This window comes from Hypanus sabinus, chromosome 11 (genome assembly GCF_030144855.1).
Source record: "Hypanus sabinus isolate sHypSab1 chromosome 11, sHypSab1.hap1, whole genome shotgun sequence".
NCBI lineage: Eukaryota > Metazoa > Chordata > Chondrichthyes > Myliobatiformes > Dasyatidae > Hypanus > Hypanus sabinus.
This window is the reverse complement of record NC_082716.1, coordinates 43,184,966-43,203,222: the sequence shown is the minus strand read 5'-3', so window position 1 is coordinate 43,203,222 and position 18,257 is coordinate 43,184,966. Positions and strand designations below refer to the sequence as shown.

Below are 18,257 nucleotides of genomic sequence, written 5' to 3'. Positions count from 1 at the left end.
TTAGGCTTAACACTTTTACCCATCAACAGCTTTGCTGACAGTCTGGATTTGAAATACTTCTGGCAATCAGTGAAAGGGAAAACTTATCCATCATTTTGAGCTAATTTTGAACTTAGTAAAATGTTGGTGTCTTAGTATAACTTGCTACAAAGTCTCTGCTAATGTTTTGAATATACTCAAACTGAAATTATTCTTTAATTGGAAAGCAAATTATGACATGGTGGATTTCTTAAAAAAAAATCCAGAAAATGGTGGAAATCAAACATGTTTTGAATTGCAGAAAAAGGGAAGGAAGAGTGAATAAAGGGATTATCTATGATGAATGAAGACCAAGAAAGTTTGAATAACACAAATGTAGTAGTGCTTTCTGAGAAAGGTTGATAAGAGCCTGTTAATTGCAAGTTATCTGGAAGATTTGAAAATGGAAGGAGATGAATGTGAACAGAGAGTGAGGTACACACTGAATGCAAAATGAAAGAATGCTGAGAATGGGGGAGGGGGAAGCGAAACGGGGATCATCAACCTGTTAAATGAACTTCATCAAAACCTGGTCAATTCTGACACAGTTGAAAAAGGCATGTTGTCTGAAATCTGTAGTGCTTACTTTGAGTCAAGTTGGGCCTCATTAAAATAATCCAAGATATCAGAGTGGCAGAGGATAGAGAATTCATTTAATTTTTATGTAACATATTTTATAGCTTTCAACAGAACAGACTGCCCAACTTGGTACCGAGCTCTTCATTGTCAAGGTAATTAGTTTTTCTTTTGCTGCTACACTTGTACAGATCTATTTGGATCAGATGTTCATGGGAGAAGTATTTCCAATTGTTTATGTTGGAAATGAGCACACAGGCATGTTGTGTGCTAGTTCATTGTTACTTTAGTGAGGTATACGCATGATGTGGTGGTTTGATCATGTATTCCTTTTAATTACTTTCACATAACCATGTAAACAAACAAGGATGCTTAATCAAACAATATATTTACAATATTACTCAAACCTTACTGAAATACTCCTCCCTGCTGAGCTATAAACCAGCTCAATATAGAATGTATATCAACTTTTATATATACCATGTGTGTGTACCTACAGATGGAGATGGATAGTTTGGTGTTACTTTAGTGAGGCACTCATATGACATGGTGGCATTATAACATATGCCATTCATGTACTTTTGCATATAACCTGTAATGAATTATGTTAACAAACATTTAATCAAGCAATAAACATACAATATTACTGAAATATTAAATACACAACAATTACACATGAATTTTCTTTTGTGTATCATAAATGTTTTCATTAGCCACAAAACTAACCAATGAAAAATTTAATACAAATAGAAAAAACTCAGGAAATTTGGCAGCATCTGCTGGAAGGAAGCTTTCCAGTTAATGGCCTTTTTCATTTTGATGAAGTCAGTGATCTGAAATGTTAATTTTTTTCCCCTCTCTAGAGCTACAGCTTAATCTGAGAAATTCTTGTGCTTTCTATTCATTAAGATTTCAAGCACCTGTTGTGCTTTTCTATTTAAAGTATTGAATAGTTCCTATTTGCACTTTTTGTTTTTAATTGGATTACTGCACTTGGTCAAGTGGATGCGCTTGCTGGAAATGCTTATTTTTGCTGTTACACTCATTCAGATGTACATTAGGAAAGCACAATTTAAGTTAATCAATTCCTGTCTTAATGGTTAAAATAAAGTAGAATTTTATTTTCATGCCTTTGGAGTAACTGAATGCCTATTCTAAGAAGGCATTGAAACCAAGTTATATCCCAGTGAGCTCAAGCATTGACATATCAAACAATGCCTCACTGTTGCCTTGACATACTTTAGAAAGGAACATGGGCTTTATCAGTCTTTAGCATCTTAAATACAATATTGGTTTCTGCCTCAAATGTTCTTGTCTCAAATACTTGAGAAAACAGTTCGTACACCCCAATTCCTTTATCAAAAAGATGAATTGCAGTCTAGACTGTGCAGCTTCCTGATGGTCCTAACTTAACCTGTCATCTAGAAAAATGTGGCAAGTTAATTTTGGATCCTGTTTAGTATCCTCTAACTTAAAGAATGTAGATTTAGTGTATCTCTTCCTGTTTTCAGTATTTGTTTCGGTATATTGTATTAGGCACAAACATTCTATGAGAAGCCAATATTGTATTTCAGATGCTAAATGGGACTGGATGCACTACTGCAATCTGACCTTTGCTCCTTTCTAGTCTACACCAAGACCAGAATTGAGCCATTAGTTGATTGGTCAACTGTTGTGCACCTGCTGAATATCATTCATTTGAACAGTCTAGAAGACTGTTCAATTACTGCAAAGGCATGTTCACAAAATTAAAGATGAAACCTCCATCATCCTAAAGTGCCAATGCCTTGGATGTGTGATTTTTGACTATTAAACCTAAAAGCTGAGGATACATATAATATTTTATGACATTGCTCCAAAGAAGAGCTGTGCAGTTACCCTTGATATCTTAGTCAAAATTTATCCCCTAATCTGTTTTTGGGATTGTCAGTTACGTTGAAGTTGTGGTAGCTTATTCATACAAATTTGCTGGTGTGAGTTCTACATTGCAATTGCTATTACAAAAGTACTTTATTGGCAATAAAATATATTGAGATATCCAGATGATGTTAAAGATGCTATGTAAAAAAAAAAGACTTAAAAGTAATTTTATCTTGACAAGTACACAATTGAAGACTTCCAGCTGTATATTGTTCGGTCTGAGCAAGTTAGTTCTCATATAAACTTTTGGCAATGTCTTTGTGCTCAACATCTCATCTATCTCTCATGGTCTTAATAATAGATTACTTGTTACCTAGTTACTTGTGATAACTGTAAACCATTACATCCTTCCTGTGCTCTGTTCTGCCTTACAGAAATTGCTGCATATAGTAGAGCAGAAGACAAGTCAGTCGTTGGTGGACACCACGTTAAAGTTTACACTTAGCGCACTTTGGAACCTGACAGATGAATCTCCAACCACCTGCAAGCACTTTATAGAAAATCAGGGTTTAGAATTATTCATGAAAGTACTTGAGGTAATTTTATTTAAATGGGTAATAATGCTCTGCATTTTATTTCTTTCCTGTTAACTTGATTACAGAATTTGGGCAGATGATTTATCCTGCACTTTTCCTGTTCTCTTCACTCTTCCATTGCGGGGTGACAGTCATCAAACCAGGGTAGTATATGTGGCGGGAGAAACTGAAACAGTGTTTTGGCTGGCGACCTCGCCGGTAAGCCTGAGACTTGAGGGAGTTTTGGGAGATGCCAGGGAACAATCAGAGAAAGAATAGACTTGGAAAGAAATACTTAAAACAAAACAAAAAAGAATTTCAAGAACTTCAAGGAGGTAAAAAGGGAGTGGCAAAAAAATTGAGTGTCTTAAAAAATTCTTTGTACCTGGGAAATAAAGAAATGACTGAGGCATTAAAAAATATTATCTGTCTTGATTGTAGGACACAGCTAAATGTTGGAGAAATGTAAGGAGTGCTGGGTTTAATGGTAGTGATAAATTGTAATAGTGAGCCTACAGCCCAGCAGACATTTGGATACTGAAACTGATCTACCTCAATCTTAAATTCTCCATGTCTTGGTGATTGGAACCAACAATTGTAACACCTTGTTCTTTAGGTGGAAAGTAAATCTCTTGACCCAAAAAAACCCCCAAAAATGTGACCATGGAGATTTATAAAATCAGGACATACTTAGGCAAAATCAACATAATATTGTGAAAAGAAAATTTGCCTGGCAAATCTGAGACCTTTTTATTTGTAACTGTAACAGGCAGGGTGGTTAAAGGAGGGAAAACCAGCAGATGTGGTATATACAAGACAATTAAGATGTCATACAAAAAAAAAGGACTCAGAGGATTAGCGATAGCATGTTAGCATGGATGTAGCATTGGTTAACAGACAGAAAACTATGGAATAAATGGGTTGCATTTTAATCTTGTTGGACTATTGGAATCAAGAGGCTATAACATGTCCCGATGTTGTGATTAAAGTCTATCTATGTTGGTGGGAAAATGAGCAGTGAAGATTGCGCTTAAAATTTAGAAAAGAGGTAAAGTAGTTTAAATAAACTGTGAGAAACCAATCATCTCCTTTACAAGAAGTTGAAAACAATAGTAAGGATATCTTACTGGGATCTCAGTTCTGGTACTGTTGTTTAGTCTCTGTACTAAGGAAGGATATCTTTGTATTGGAATTGGCACGTCATAGACTCACAAGATTTATTAAAAAAAATTCAGTTTCTAAATACATTTATTATGTGTGCGTTGTACAACCCTCAGATTCGTCTTTCCACAGACAGCCACAAAACAAAGAAAACCATGGAACCCCTTCAAAGAAAAATATCAAACCCCCAAAGCGCAACAAAAAAAGGCACAAAAGAGCGGGAAAACATAATGTAAAACATCAATCACAAGGCAACAAAACAGTCCAGGAATGTTCATTTTCAGCTCAGTTCAGTTCAATCCAGCGCAGTGTTGTTTGTTGACCGCACACCGGATAGTCCACCCCGGTCAAAATAGTTCAGCAACCAGAAATACACGTGAACTACAAAGTCCATTTCACGAGCTGTGCCGATTAAACCTTGCCCACAACGCAAGATTCTGGCAGCAATGAGCGAGAGGGAGTGAGACTGATTGAATGAAAGCACCTTTCTCCAGGAGCAGCAAGCAAGAGGCCAGTCACTTGCAGGCTGAATACCAACTCACCTTCCGCTCTCATCCTCATCAATTTCAATCTTCCTCGATGCTTTAATTGGCAAGATGTTTTGTTTGGCAGTAATTGATCATTCCTCTATTTCAACTCCATTTCTCGCTGCTCTTGTTCGGACAGAAAAGCTTAAGTAAGGTTGATTTATATGCAGTGGAGTATAAAGGACAGACAGGTGATTTGATTATTTGAAGATAGGGTAGATGTTACGAGAATTTAGAATGATAGAGCTCTGCACACAGTTTTTTGGGAGAATTTAGTGGGTTAGACAGTGTGCTTATAAGACTATCTCAAAAAGGATGTGTTATTGGAGAGAGTCTAGAGGAGGTTCGTGAGGATGATTCCAAGAATGAAGAGGTTAACATGAGGAGCATTTGGCAGCTTTGAGCCTGTGCTCACTGGAATTTAGAAGAATGTGGGGTGGGGGGGGGGGGTTCTCATTGAAACCTACTGAATATTGAAAGGCCTAGACAAGGTGAATGTGGAGCAGATGTTTCCAATGGTGGGGGTATCCAGAACTATAGGGCACAGCCTCAAAGTTGAGGGGAACCTTTTAGAACAGAGGTAAGGAGGATTTTTTATTTTTAGCCAAAGAGTAGTAAATATGAGGAATGCTCTGTGGTGTAGGCCAAGTCCATGGTTATATTTACAGCATAAGTTGATTTTTTTCTGATCAGTCGGCATCAGAGAGAGATGAGAAGGCAGGTGTATGGGGTTGAGTGGATCTGGAATCAGCCATGATGGAATAAGTAGACTCAATGGGCTGAATGGTCCCTTCGTCAGGAGTTGGAATGATGGAGTTAGCTTGAGTAACTAAATATTTCCTGACCTAATTGCTTTTGAGGTGATGGAGAACTGTCCAGAACCTGTACAATTCATCTGGTGAAGGTTGTCTTCTCAAGCTGTGGTGTTCTAGGATTAATTATGGTTATAGTAGTATACTATTTGGAGGAAAAATAACTTGAAGGACTGCAGGAAGAGGGTGGAGAATGATACTGATATGGTTCTCTATAAAGAACCATATGAACTCAGTGGCTAAATGGCCATCCTCTATGCCTAAATTTTCAAGGACATTGCATTTTCATGAAACAGAATTCATTCAGACGTGGAGAATTTCTCATTATATACTTGCATGAATGCTGTAATTGGTGGAACAGCTTTGTGAAGTTTGATGAGCCATTTGGTTTTCTTGTCAGACCATTCCATATAAAAGTGTTCAAGTGTCAGGTAACAATTGTTGAGGTGTCACCCCAACAATTCCCAGTTTTTGAAGTTCAAGAACTTGGAAATGGTAATGACATTGAATATATTCCAGATGTTTATTGTGTGGTATAAAGGTTGTTTGTTACTGAGGCAATGGATAAGTGAGGGCAGGGAAAAGTCTAAATGTTTGTTTTCAAGCTATCCGTGAATGGAATTGGACACTGTCAGAATGACAGTTCACATTCTCATTTCTGACTTTGCTACCCTTGCCTTTCTTCTGGTATGACGGCACACTCAGTTGCAGCAGCCTCTCCAGGTCCAATAAATAGTGTAATAATTTGTTCTTTACCATTGCAAGACACTGCTGCATATTAAGAACATCAAGTACTGCAGGTCTACCCGTCTAGCAAGTTGTTGATTAGTGGTAGAGCTGGATTTGCTGCATATTGTGTCATTGCTTGCTGCAGCCACCCAAGGAAGGTGGTGTCAGAAATTGTGTGCGGTGCTACAGATGATTGTCTTAGATGTTTTTCGTGTGATCGGAAGACCCTGTTGGACATTGGTAGTTAGAATACTGTAAGTCGGGTTCATTGGGGAGGTGCATGGCCTCGGCTGTTGTGCTGATCAGGTGCTTGTACTGTGGCGTTGCGTGCTGCAGCCACCCGGGGAGAATGTGGGAGAATGTGCTATATGCTGTGTGTGACTGTTGGTACTGTTTTTTGCACCTTGGCCCTGGAGGAACATGGTTTCATTTGGCTGTATTATGCATATGGTTAAATGCCAATGAAACCTGAACTGTCATTCATGAGGCAGCAGAGATGGGTGGGCCTGGGATACTTCTCTTAAGAGGTCTGAGAAAATCTAATAATGGGGATGCTAGTTAAAATGAAATCCAGCAAAGGTTGATGTACAGCTAGAGTACAGGACATGGCAAGAATATTTGGAATACTTTGCATTAATGTAGTAATGCAAATATTGATTGAAATATTTTCACTGATGAAATATTGATCCAAGTGGAAAAGGTAAACTGTAATATAAATTAGCCCTTCCAGTAAGGAAGGGATAGTTAACAATTAGAGTGATTCAGTTGTTTGGTCTGGACAATTGTATCCAGAGTTGCTATGGGGCAATGCGTGCTATAATCTTTTAACCATCACTAGCTATGGAGGAGGTACTGAAAGAATTGAACAGTTGCCAATGTGGTAGTCTTTTATGTAAAGACATTTCTAATAATTCCAGGCCTGAGAATCTAACTTTATTAGAGGGTAAACTTTTTGAAACTATAATCAGAGGGGAAGAAACACAGGTCCTTGGACAGGTTTGAATTGGTGAGAACCAGAGTACAAATAGTAGTCTAACCCAACTTGAACTGTTTGACATAAGAGGTTAACCCTTCAGTACCTGTCACATAGTACGAATGATGCTGACTAAATTATTTCCTCCTTGTCTAAAATACTGTTTTTTAAAACCATTTCATATCATGAGTTTCTATCTAGACAGTACATCTTGATGACTCCTATTCCTGTTTTAACAGTCCTTTCCATGTGAGCCATCCATCCAGCAGAAGGTTCTTGGTTTGTTGGTAAGTATGCTTAATATTATGAAAAAGATTCCCCATCCAGACTAAATGTTTTGTATGTTTCTGTATATGGAAGAGGGAAGGAGTCCGGGATCCAATTTCTCTCTACAACTACGATTATTAGGGGAAACTGAGTCTGTAGTTTGAGAGATGTTTTGTTCATATTTTATATAAATCTCTTAAATAATTGTTACAAAGTATGATTTCTGAAAACTGACTATTTAATTTACAAATTTGAATTCAGAGATAATACAGGTGATTTTTCAGTTTTTGTCTTTACTTTTTCTCCCGTTTCTCAGATGAACATTTTTATAACAATCTGTGATTGGGACATACTTTTGATAAACTCATCAAAAAAGCTTAAGACTTCATAAAATTATGAACCCATAGTTTTTCTAAAACACTTTTCATGTTTTGTTACAATTGCATTTACCATAAACTTTGTCACAGTCAAAGATAAGATTGCTCCAAAAGAGAAAATTGCAAGCAATATTCTTGCACTCTGAAGTAATCTAGAAAACTGGAAATATTTTGACTCCAACTATGCTCAGAACTATATTTTGTTGAAGGAATTAATGCTGGAGGTGAACAGAAAATGAGTTTTTCAACAATAAAACATCCTTTTGATGCAGTGTCCAATACTTAAATAACTTTTTTATATTTTAGAACAACATAGCGGAAGTAAAAGAACTCCATCCTCATCTAATGAAGAAGAGCTTCATTGAGCACATTAGGTAACAATTATTTTGCCATTTTGAGTTTCAGGATATTTGCCTTTTTCTTTAAACTTCTCTTTCCCCAGTTTACTGCAGTAGGGTTTTCACTGCATCCGAGCAGGAAGTGCTAAAACCTGAAATACAAAGCAGAATATTTTTCCTCAAGAAATGTACAAAAGAATTATTATATAGCGATCATGATTTCTTGGAATTTTTAAAATAGTTTAAATACACTTTTTACTGGGATGGGTGATCAACATTTTCAAATCAGTTTATATAGTGTACAAGATATTAGGAAACATTTGTTTCATATGAAATTTTAAAATGGAGCACCGCAATGCATAAACAGGCCCTTTGACCAACCATATCTTCTTTGACCATGATGCCAAACCAACTTAATCCCACCTGTCTGTGCTTGTGGTCTGTGTCCCTCTATTTCTTGCCTTTTCATGTGTGTTGAAATATCTTATCAAATGTGTCATGTTTGTTTCTACCTGGCAGCACATTCCATGTTCCGACCATCTTATATTTTAAAAAAAACTTTGCATTGTATGTCTCCTTTCAACTTCCCTCGCTCACCTTAAACCTATGCCCTCTCGTATTTGACCTTGTGGGAGGGGGAGAATCTCTGCTTCTCAGCCCCATGAGTGACTCTCATTATTTTAGGGCTGTAACACTCCAATCCAGGTATTATCCTGTTGAACCTCTTCTGTGTTCTCTAAAGCCTCTGCATATGTGCTTTAGCTCGATGACATTAAAGTTCAATCTTGACAATATTTCAGACTCAGATTTATTATCACCAGCATGTGACGTGAAATTTGTTAACTTAACAGCAGTAGTTCAACACAATACATAATATAGAAGAGAAATAATAAATAAACAATAATGTATATTAAATTGCTTTTTTTAAGTCCAAAAACAGAAATACTGTATATTTTTTTTTAAAAAGTGAGGTAGTGTCCAAAGATTCCATGTCCATTTGGGAATTGGATGGCAGAGGGGAAGAAACTGTTCCTGAATCGCTGAACGTGTGCCTTCAGGCTTCTATACCTCCTACCTGATGGTAACAGTGAGAAAAGGGCACGCCCTGGGACACTGCTCCCTGAAGGTGTCCTGAGTACTTTGTAGGCTAGTACCTAAGATGGAGCTGACTAGATTTACAAACTTCTGCAGCTTCTCTCGGTCCTGTGCAGTAGCCCCTCCATACCAGACAGTGACGCAGCCTGTCAGAATGCTCTCTGCAGTACAGCTATACAAGTTTTTGAGTGTATTTGTTGACATGCCAAATCTCTTCAAACTCCTAATGAAGTATAGCCACTGTGTTGCCTTCTTATAACTACATTATGTTGGGACCAGGTTAGATCCTCAGTGATCCTGACACCCAGGAACTTGAAGCTGCTCACTCTCTCCACTTATGGTCCCTCTATGAGGATTGCTTTGTGTTCCTTTGTCTTACCCTTCCTGAAGTCCACAATCAGCTCTTTTGTCTTACTGACTTTGAGTGCCAGGTTGTTGCTGTGGAACCACTTCACTAGTTGGCATATCTCACTCCTGTACGCCCTCTCGTCGTATTGTCAGCAAATTTATGGATGGTATTTGAACTCTGCTGAGCCACAGTCATGTGTACATAGAGAGTGGAGCAGTGGGCTAAGCACACACCCCTGAGGTGTGCCAGTGTTAATTGTCAGCAAGGACAATATGTTATCACCAATTCGCATAGGTTGTGGTCTTCTGGTTAGGAAGTTGTGGATCCAATTGCAGAGGGAAATACAGAGGCCCAGGTTCTTGAACTTCTCGATCAGGATTGTGGGAATGATGGTATTAAATGCTGAGCTATAGTTGATGATCAGCATCCTGACGTAGGTGTTTGCGTCGTCTAGCTGGTCTAAAGCAGTGTGGAGAGCCATTGAAATTGTGTCTGCTATTGAGATTTACAAGTAAGATTACTTATAAATTTTGTAACTTCCAATGGAGAGTGTTAACCATATGTCCAGGTACGAGCGAACCATCATTCCCTTTGGAGCTCCAGTATCCAGAGATATCTGATACAGATGTCCTACTACCAGAGCAATACACACTAAATACTGGAGGGAATCAGCAGGTCAGGTTGCCTTATTTACAGTCTATGTTGTCTATTAATTTAACTTGGCATGAAAGAGATCAAAATAATGCTTCTTGTGTAACATATGAAAAGCCAAACATTAATAGCACGATTTATGAATATTTACTTAAAATTGGCACTCAGTCACATGCTGCATAACTTGAGAGAATTTCAGACTTGTTTGATGCCTCTCAGGAAAAACGTGTCTGAGACGTGAGATAAATCCTTCATTAGCAAAGTCTTCCACGACATGCGAAAGTGAACAGACCATACCAACAAAACAGTTTGAAAAAGCCAAGTATTTTCTGGCTTAGGCCACTGTCAAATTCATTAAATCATAAATATTCAAAAATTATTAAAATATAATTTAAATATATTGTAGGAATATAAGAAGAATTAAAAACCTTATAAATTAAACTTGAAAAATCTTGATTAGCAGACAGATCTGGGCCATTAATACAGAAGCACAAATTTGAATCCTACCATGGCAGCTCGGTAAATTAAATCCATGGAATTAACACTGCCCCTAATGGCAACATTGAAACTACAGGGTTGCAGTGAAAATCCATCTGATTCACTAATGTTAACAAGGAAGGCAAATCCACCTTTCTTGGCCGGACCTTTGTGTATGTCCAGATGCAACAACATGCTTGCACTCTTGCATAACTATCTATGCAGTACATAGGCAGTTAAGCGTTGGCAATAAATGAAATAAAATCTTAATTAATACTTGCATCGTCTTCTTGGAGCTACTGAAATAATATCTGAACTTAAAACTTTATATGGTTGAATATCAATTGTATTTTGAAGAGGTGATGTTGAAATCCATTTAACCTTGCATAATTAATTGTAAAATGACAACTGCAGTATTTTGCATATTGATGGATTTTATTCCCTCCTCTTCAGAGATGCTGAGAAGTAAGTGTTTCATGGAATCTTAAGGAAAACCAGCATTAAACAAGTTTGGCCTGGAGGTAGTTGGGATGATTTTAAAGAAAGAACCTTGAGTGGAAGAATTTGAGAGAATAGGGGTCAGTTAAAGTAGGCACTACTCAGTAAAAAGAGCAAGAACATAGATACCACTCTAAGAAAAATTGAATATTTGGGTGTATAGTTTAGTGGGGAGGAGAAGGGTGGTGAAGAGATGTGGTGTGGCATTGTGACATTTGAATAAGACTGCAAATACCAAAGAGGCCTTGTTTAAGAGGGTGGGAAGCCAGTGTGTTCTAGTTTGATCTGGAATAATTAATTTGTAGAAGAATTGTTATGAAGGTTTACTCAGTTAATTTGTTTTCTGCTTGGACCTGTTCTGATCCAGTATATTTTTGGAATAGGTACTATCCTAATGCACACTGTGTTCTGTTTTTAGTGTTTTATTACATAACAAAGAAGTGGAAGTTAGTTACTTCGCTGCAGGAATAATTGCTCATTTGATATCCCGGGGGCTACATATTTGGACACTGGATCTTGACCTCCGGGCTTCTCTTCTGGAACAATTGGTATGTTTGTACACATTGCTGGTTTGATCTCCATGAGGATTTCTAAAGTATAACATTTATTTACAACAAAATTAATGGACTTCCATCATGAAAATGACTTGCATTTTCTTGTATCTCTCCATCTGAGTTAATAAATTACTGTTAACTTCCGAATCCCTAATCTGTGTAGTATATGGCACCACACTGAAATCCATAGTTCCTGCCCATCCACTATGTTAGCAACATTATTAAAATTTGCTAAACATTTTATTTCCCTTTCCATTTATTCTGAAGTAGGGGTGTTACTGTTTTTTCAGTAAATAAAAATAATGCTACATACAGTAGTTTAATGCCGAGAGAAAAGTCTTCATCTGCTGGTGACAAACAATAAGTAGGTAGCTGTACAATTTATTTGATCTTGGGATTTTACTTAAACGAATTCACTCTAACCTTTGCACTGAAGTATAACTCTCTTTAGACTGCAAAGTGCAAAAGTATTGTTTATGTTCTTCTATAAGCCTGTTATTTAATTCATTTTACATAATGGCACATGGAGATTGTTAAAGATTATTGAAGTTTGTAAGTCATGAAATAGTGACTTTTTAAATTACATAAATCTAAATTATGTTTGCTAGTGATATTTGTGTTCACCTACCATAATAGCATCTTTTTTAGTTTATTTCTAAAGAATAATACTTGATTATCTGCTGATAGATTAATCTACACTTTTTTTTCTTCTTCCTTTCAGCATTCAGTTATTTTAAATTGGCCAACACCAGATTGTGAAATGGTAGCTTATAGGTATGTTATTTTTTGTTATTAGACTTGGAGATTAGTCTTTATCTGTCATTATACTTGTATCTCATCCTCACTCTAACTAGGCCAGCTAACTGGAGGGGATGGGTCAGCAAGGGGTTATGGATAGCTTATAAAATATGTTCATGAACTTCACAATTCTTAAAGAATGATTTCAAACAAAAATATCCAAATTTCTTTCATAAATGTGTTTGTTCAGATTATATGTTTGCCCTGTGCCTCTTGATTGAGAGATTGGCGAGTTTGGGCTGAAACTTCAAAGTAGTATAGCTATGTTGCCTCATAGATGTAGCACTGCATTTCTAATTTTCCAATTTATCTGGTCTTACTGCAGCAGTTATATGAATTAGTAATTAAGAATAAGTTGAATTTGGAAGTGTACATGTATCAATCAGGATGCAGATGTTAAATGGTTGTTGAGTTGATTTAGAAAGGAATGAAATAGTTGATGAATATTCCTTGATCTCTAAATTTTGATGCAATTTATCTCATTAAACTTCACTTTTTAATGTAACAATGCTTCAACTGGAAAAAGTTGTTTTCTTTTCAACTAAATGAAGTATTTTTATTTCCCAGGTCATTCAGTCCATTTTTCCCATTGTTAGAGTGTTCTGACACACCAGGAGTACAGATTTGGGCTGTCTGGGCAATGCAACATGTCTGCAGTAAAAATGGTGAGCTTTTGTGTGTCTAGCCAAGATTAAGTTATGCTATGTTGTCCATTTGGGTTACTAATTTTTAAAAGACAGATCCAATATTTTGGATTCTTGTAAGAAAGTGTTCACATTATGTTAATTGGAGCTTACAGGTTTTTAATTAACTTTGCCCTGACTTGTTCATTAATGTAACACTTCTTGTGCTAATAATTCATAACATTTGAGCCAGGAATACATATTAATTAACTAAAATTTCAGTTTTCACTGTTCAGTTGTCTATCAAAAGAAAAAAAAATTGCAAATGTTGATCAGGAATGATTAATATTTTGGGTGTGATATAAAATTGGTAAATCTGATCCTGAGTTACCTCTAGGTGGGCTTAATTAGGCATCAGAATTACTATTAGCATTATGGTTTTGATTTGTGGTTTATTGATATCCATTGTGACTTGTATTATAGCATGTAAATTTCAAGAGTGGCTTCCAATATATTTTCTTTTCTACAGCTCCTAGATACTGCAGCATGCTCATTGAAGAAGGTGGAATGCAACAGCTGTACAATATCAAGAACCATCCACAGATTTCACCAGACGTTTTGCAGATTGTTATTAGCATTATTGAAAGTTTAGAGACATACATTATGCGCCATGGAAATGTCTCTTTCTGCCACAAAAAGCCACAAATTAAGCAGTGTGATCTAAAGAATAACCAGGATTAATTGTATTGAGAGAATGTACCAGTAATTTAAAAAGAAAACACTCATTTTATAAATTAGGCTCCTTTCAAAATGTTCAAGATTGCTCATAATGTAGCTTTGATTTCCCATTGGGAAGGGAAAGGAGATCAGATCTCAGATCAAATACTACACTAGCCCAGTATAGCCAAGTAGCAGAAGAAATGTGAAACTCTGACCTATTTCTGTATGACTCGAAAAACTATACTGTTCCTGAAGAATTTTAAAAATCATTACCTGTGTGGCAGAATTTATTGTCTTGAGTTGTATTGTACAACACAAAAGATTAGCCCTTTAATCCATTGTGGGTTTTTTTGGTACAACTATCCAGTGATCTCACTTTCCTTGCATTTCCCTTTACAACTCTTGAAGTGAATGCTGGTTAAGATGGTGCTCCCTTTATTTGTTGCTCTTAGCTGCACACCTTTGCTATGTATTTCCACAACCACCTTCAACCCTTTAACCTCTGCTCAGTTGTAGTTTTCTTTTTATATTATTAAAAGCTTGTCTGTAGTTTCCACTTAAAAATCAATGTCATTTTCTATAACTTTATTATCCTTTCTATAATGGACTAAATCAGCACATTAAATCATTTAAGCATGATTTTATTCAGACCTGCAAAAAAATACAGTATCCTTATTTATAAATTCTTATTCCCCAAAACATTTTAACAGCATTGTAGCCTTCATGCCTGGTCTAATTCAACAAGGGGAACCAAGTTTTTAAGGTTGGGGTTTTCCTGGAATCAGCAGTTAGGATTTTTGCTTAAAACCTTCGAGTTACTTTAAAGGAAAGTTCACTTTTCACTATGATTGAAATATTGCATGTGGAGTTCTTGGATTTACCATGTGTTTTAGTATCAAGGGATGTTTGCTTATTATTCCTAACGTAGAAGGAACAGATGATAAGTTTAAACTACTTTGGGTCCTACAGATGCAGATTATGTGCTTGTGGTGCTGTGGCTGTTGTGTTGGATATGTAATATTGCAGCATGATTTGATTTCAGTTCGACTCAGACCACTTCAAAAGGATAATACTTTGGAACCTACTGCCAACTGCAATTTGGGATGAAATTTTAGGGGCAGAGTTAATCCGATGTTCATTTAATCTGGTAATGAAAATGCTTGCAAATTCAGTTTGTGGTGATTGTTTTTCTCACGCCTTTGATTTCAGAATACAGCCTTGAAATAAATTTCTCTCGTACTTCTCAAACCCAATATTGTAAAAATATTAGGAATTAATGAAATACTGAAACCATGCATGGGATTGTTGAAAGTCCCAAAATATCTCAGTAAGACAAATGGACAATGATTAATATTCAACATGACTTTTGAATTACTGAATGGAATTACCATAATTGCAATGGTGTTTGCTGTTAAATATTTCTACAAGTTATCTAGATGCAGTTGACGTTGACCACAGTGGAATGTTGGTTTTTGGTGCTGTCTTTGCAAATGTTCATTCTGCAAGCAGCAGCTTTTATTTGAGTAAATGTTGCTGATGAAATGTTTACTTAATCTGGATGTCACTCATATGCCAACCTTTTTTTTAAAAGAAAGAATGGAAATGTTGAACTGTATTGAGCTTATTTTTTGATCTTTGTCCCAACACCTTTTGTTCCCTTTTTAAAACAATTTTGTACAACATGTTACCTCCCTCAAAGAAAAATGCTTTTGGAAAAACCTGAATTGGCTTTGTATTACTGTATTTTGTTTTTTCATATTGCTTGCATATGTTTATGATATTACTGGTTTTATGATTTTTTTTCTGCTCTGACTCTTCCCTTCAATACCTCATTTTTTAAAAAAAATGCATTCTATTAAAAATATTTGATTTAGCATTGCTATTTATTGTAAGTGTTAATTCTTTGGGGGAACTGGTTTGGGGCAACTACCTTGTTTTTGTTTTTTTCCTCTCTCCTCCACTGGTAATGAATGCACATGATCTGACAAGACCAGTGAGTACAGCTAATTGTCTGTCTTGTTCATCTATCCTGTATGCGGATACTGGATGGTGTGTTTACTGCTTCTGTGGAAGGATTATTTTTAATTCATCTGCAGAAATGTGGTCTGAATATTACTTTTGCCAGGGAGTAATAATGATGGCATCCTGGATTTCTCTACAGATTATTTAGACAGTCCAGGGGTCCCCAACATTTTATGCCATGGATCCTACCATTCACCAAAGGGGCCGAGTTGGGAACCCCTGATTTAGACTATGCACGAGTCAGTAATTGTGCACGACATAGACCCTCAGATTGCTAACCTTGCATGGTATAGAATGGAGATGCTATCCTTGAGTAGTATGCAGCAAAAAAATTACTGTGGAATAATTACATCACAGAATCAATGAATCCAAGATAGCACTTGTGTACAATGTTCCTTTGGTCAATGTCTTCTGGATAGATTATGAAACCTGTTTTTCATTTGTTTGTTTCTTGTCTTGAATGTGATTCTGGAACTGTTGGGAGTCTGCATTTTGCTGTTTAGAGATCGTTTGGGTGCTTCAGTGCTCTTGTAGTTTTGGAAGATTCTGGGAGGCAGAGGCAGCATGAATGAACCTCGTGGCAAGAAGGCTGCAGGATGGCACAAGCCAATGTTTGTCCCATTTTGTCAATTAAAGCTCCCATTGTTCACCCATTAAACTGACAAGGGAGATTGAAGTGAGTGCAGAGGGTGAATGCTGGCTGCTTGCCTTTTTGACTGGTTACTCGGTACCAGAGAAGGAAAGGCCTGCTGCTGCAGAGAGTGATGTCCGTTTTTTTTTTCACATTTTGGGTTTGAACTTCGGACTATAGACCTTTTTTCTCAGTTCTGTAGTTTTTATATATTTTTTTGCCTGATCATGTGTGGGGAGGGGGTTTTTGGGGGGGGGTGTTGATGTGCGTGATCCATTTTGTTTGTTTTTTTGTTTTGTGGGGAGATGGTATTAGGGGGTTTGATTACACTGCCTTTCTTTTCTTTCTTGGTTTCATGGCTACCCGGAGAATTGAAGAATTTCAGAGTTACACACCGATAATAAATGAAAGTTTGAAATCTGTCCTTTTTTTTTTACTGTGCCTTAGAGCCCCGCAAGTTTATATCAACAGTTTGCAATTGAAATCATTCATCCAACACTGATTCTTGAACAATACCCCTGCTCTATCCTCCAGAATAACCAGAAAGCTACTTGAACTCAAAGGGTTAAATAGTAAAGAGGTTTTGTACAAAGTACAGTTGTAATTCAGAACATTAGGTTAAGGATTGGGTTATTGTTTAAGGGGCTTCGATAAAAGATGGGAGGGTGATGTATGGAAGTGAGTATCAGGGTTAACTACTCTGTAGCAATACATGAGCAAAACTACTGAAAACTGACCAGCAACACAATATGTTGGGATTAAACTAGCTATCAGACCAAATGGATGCGTGGTTCCTCCATCCTGCTTTGTAATATTTTAATTAAGTATCAAAATGACAACAAATTTGCATTTAAATTAACCAAGGAAAGGTTAAGTCAATCTTAACAAAATCCTGTTGGCCATGCAATTATAAAAACACCGATTTGATACACCCAGAAAATTAACCTTCCCACATACCATTTATTGAAGGTCCTAGCAAATCACCAATAGCATTTATTGTTACAGATTGAAACTCTCACCCCATGATCACTTTCCTCTGTGCAGGAAAATTGTTAAAATAAATACATCCCTGAGCAATGTAATTGTTCTGAGAACACTGTAAGCTGAAAGTCTGTAAAGTTGTCTAAAATCACAAAAGTTGCATTAGTATGCTATTTAGCTATAGATTAGTACAGGTCTCAGAATTAGTTATTTGGTACAGATCTGCACTTGTGGGACCATGGGAGTTGACAGTTTCAACTTCTACTGCAGTTCCCACATGCTATTGTGTAGAAATGCTGAAAATCAGTGATATGTAAAAGTGCATTCAGGAAGAAAAAATCTTAAGTACTTAACTGTGATTGTAATTAATATTTGACAGTTTAGACATGTATTTCATTTCATTCTCCAGTAAAGTGGGGTAGTCGTTTTTCTTTAAATGCTGCCATTCCCTCCAATCGGTCTTTTGTAGGTATGACCTGTATTAGCAATAGGCACAAATGTCAAAATATTAATTATTCAAAGTCATCTTTATCTGAAACAGCACGAGGCTCTCTTCATACCTGAGCATAGCACATTTCCTCAACTGCCATTCCTGATGTAATATCGACCTACAGAGAATTAAAAATAGATTTAAGATAAAATGAA

At 36.5% G+C, this 18,257-nt stretch overlaps 2 protein-coding genes across 3 annotated transcripts in view; one reads left to right on the top strand and one right to left on the bottom strand.

Annotated features, from left to right (window-relative positions):
• Positions 1-15,860, top strand: part of zyg11 (zyg-11 family member, cell cycle regulator) — a 38,414-nt gene extending 22,554 nt beyond the window's left edge. For both annotated transcript variants that reach the window (XM_059984221.1, XM_059984220.1), the window contains 8 exons: positions 699-749; positions 2,889-3,050; positions 7,471-7,518; positions 8,182-8,249; positions 11,702-11,831; positions 12,559-12,611; positions 13,203-13,300; positions 13,788-15,860. In XM_059984221.1, coding sequence (XP_059840204.1) covers positions 699-749; positions 2,889-3,050; positions 7,471-7,518; positions 8,182-8,249; positions 11,702-11,831; positions 12,559-12,611; positions 13,203-13,300; positions 13,788-13,999 — 822 coding nt within the window. In that variant the 3' untranslated portion in view covers positions 14,000-15,860. The remainder of the gene's footprint in view (positions 1-698; positions 750-2,888; positions 3,051-7,470; positions 7,519-8,181; positions 8,250-11,701; positions 11,832-12,558; positions 12,612-13,202; positions 13,301-13,787) is intronic.
• The window catches only part of echdc2 (enoyl CoA hydratase domain containing 2), a 57,157-nt gene continuing 47,049 nt past the window's right edge, over positions 8,150-18,257 (bottom strand). The window contains exons 10-12 of the mRNA XM_059983516.1: positions 18,173-18,220; positions 17,967-18,088; positions 8,150-8,365 (exon numbers count right to left, since the gene is read on the bottom strand). Coding sequence (XP_059839499.1) covers positions 18,011-18,088; positions 18,173-18,220 — 126 coding nt within the window. The 3' untranslated portion in view covers positions 8,150-8,365; positions 17,967-18,010. The remainder of the gene's footprint in view (positions 8,366-17,966; positions 18,089-18,172; positions 18,221-18,257) is intronic.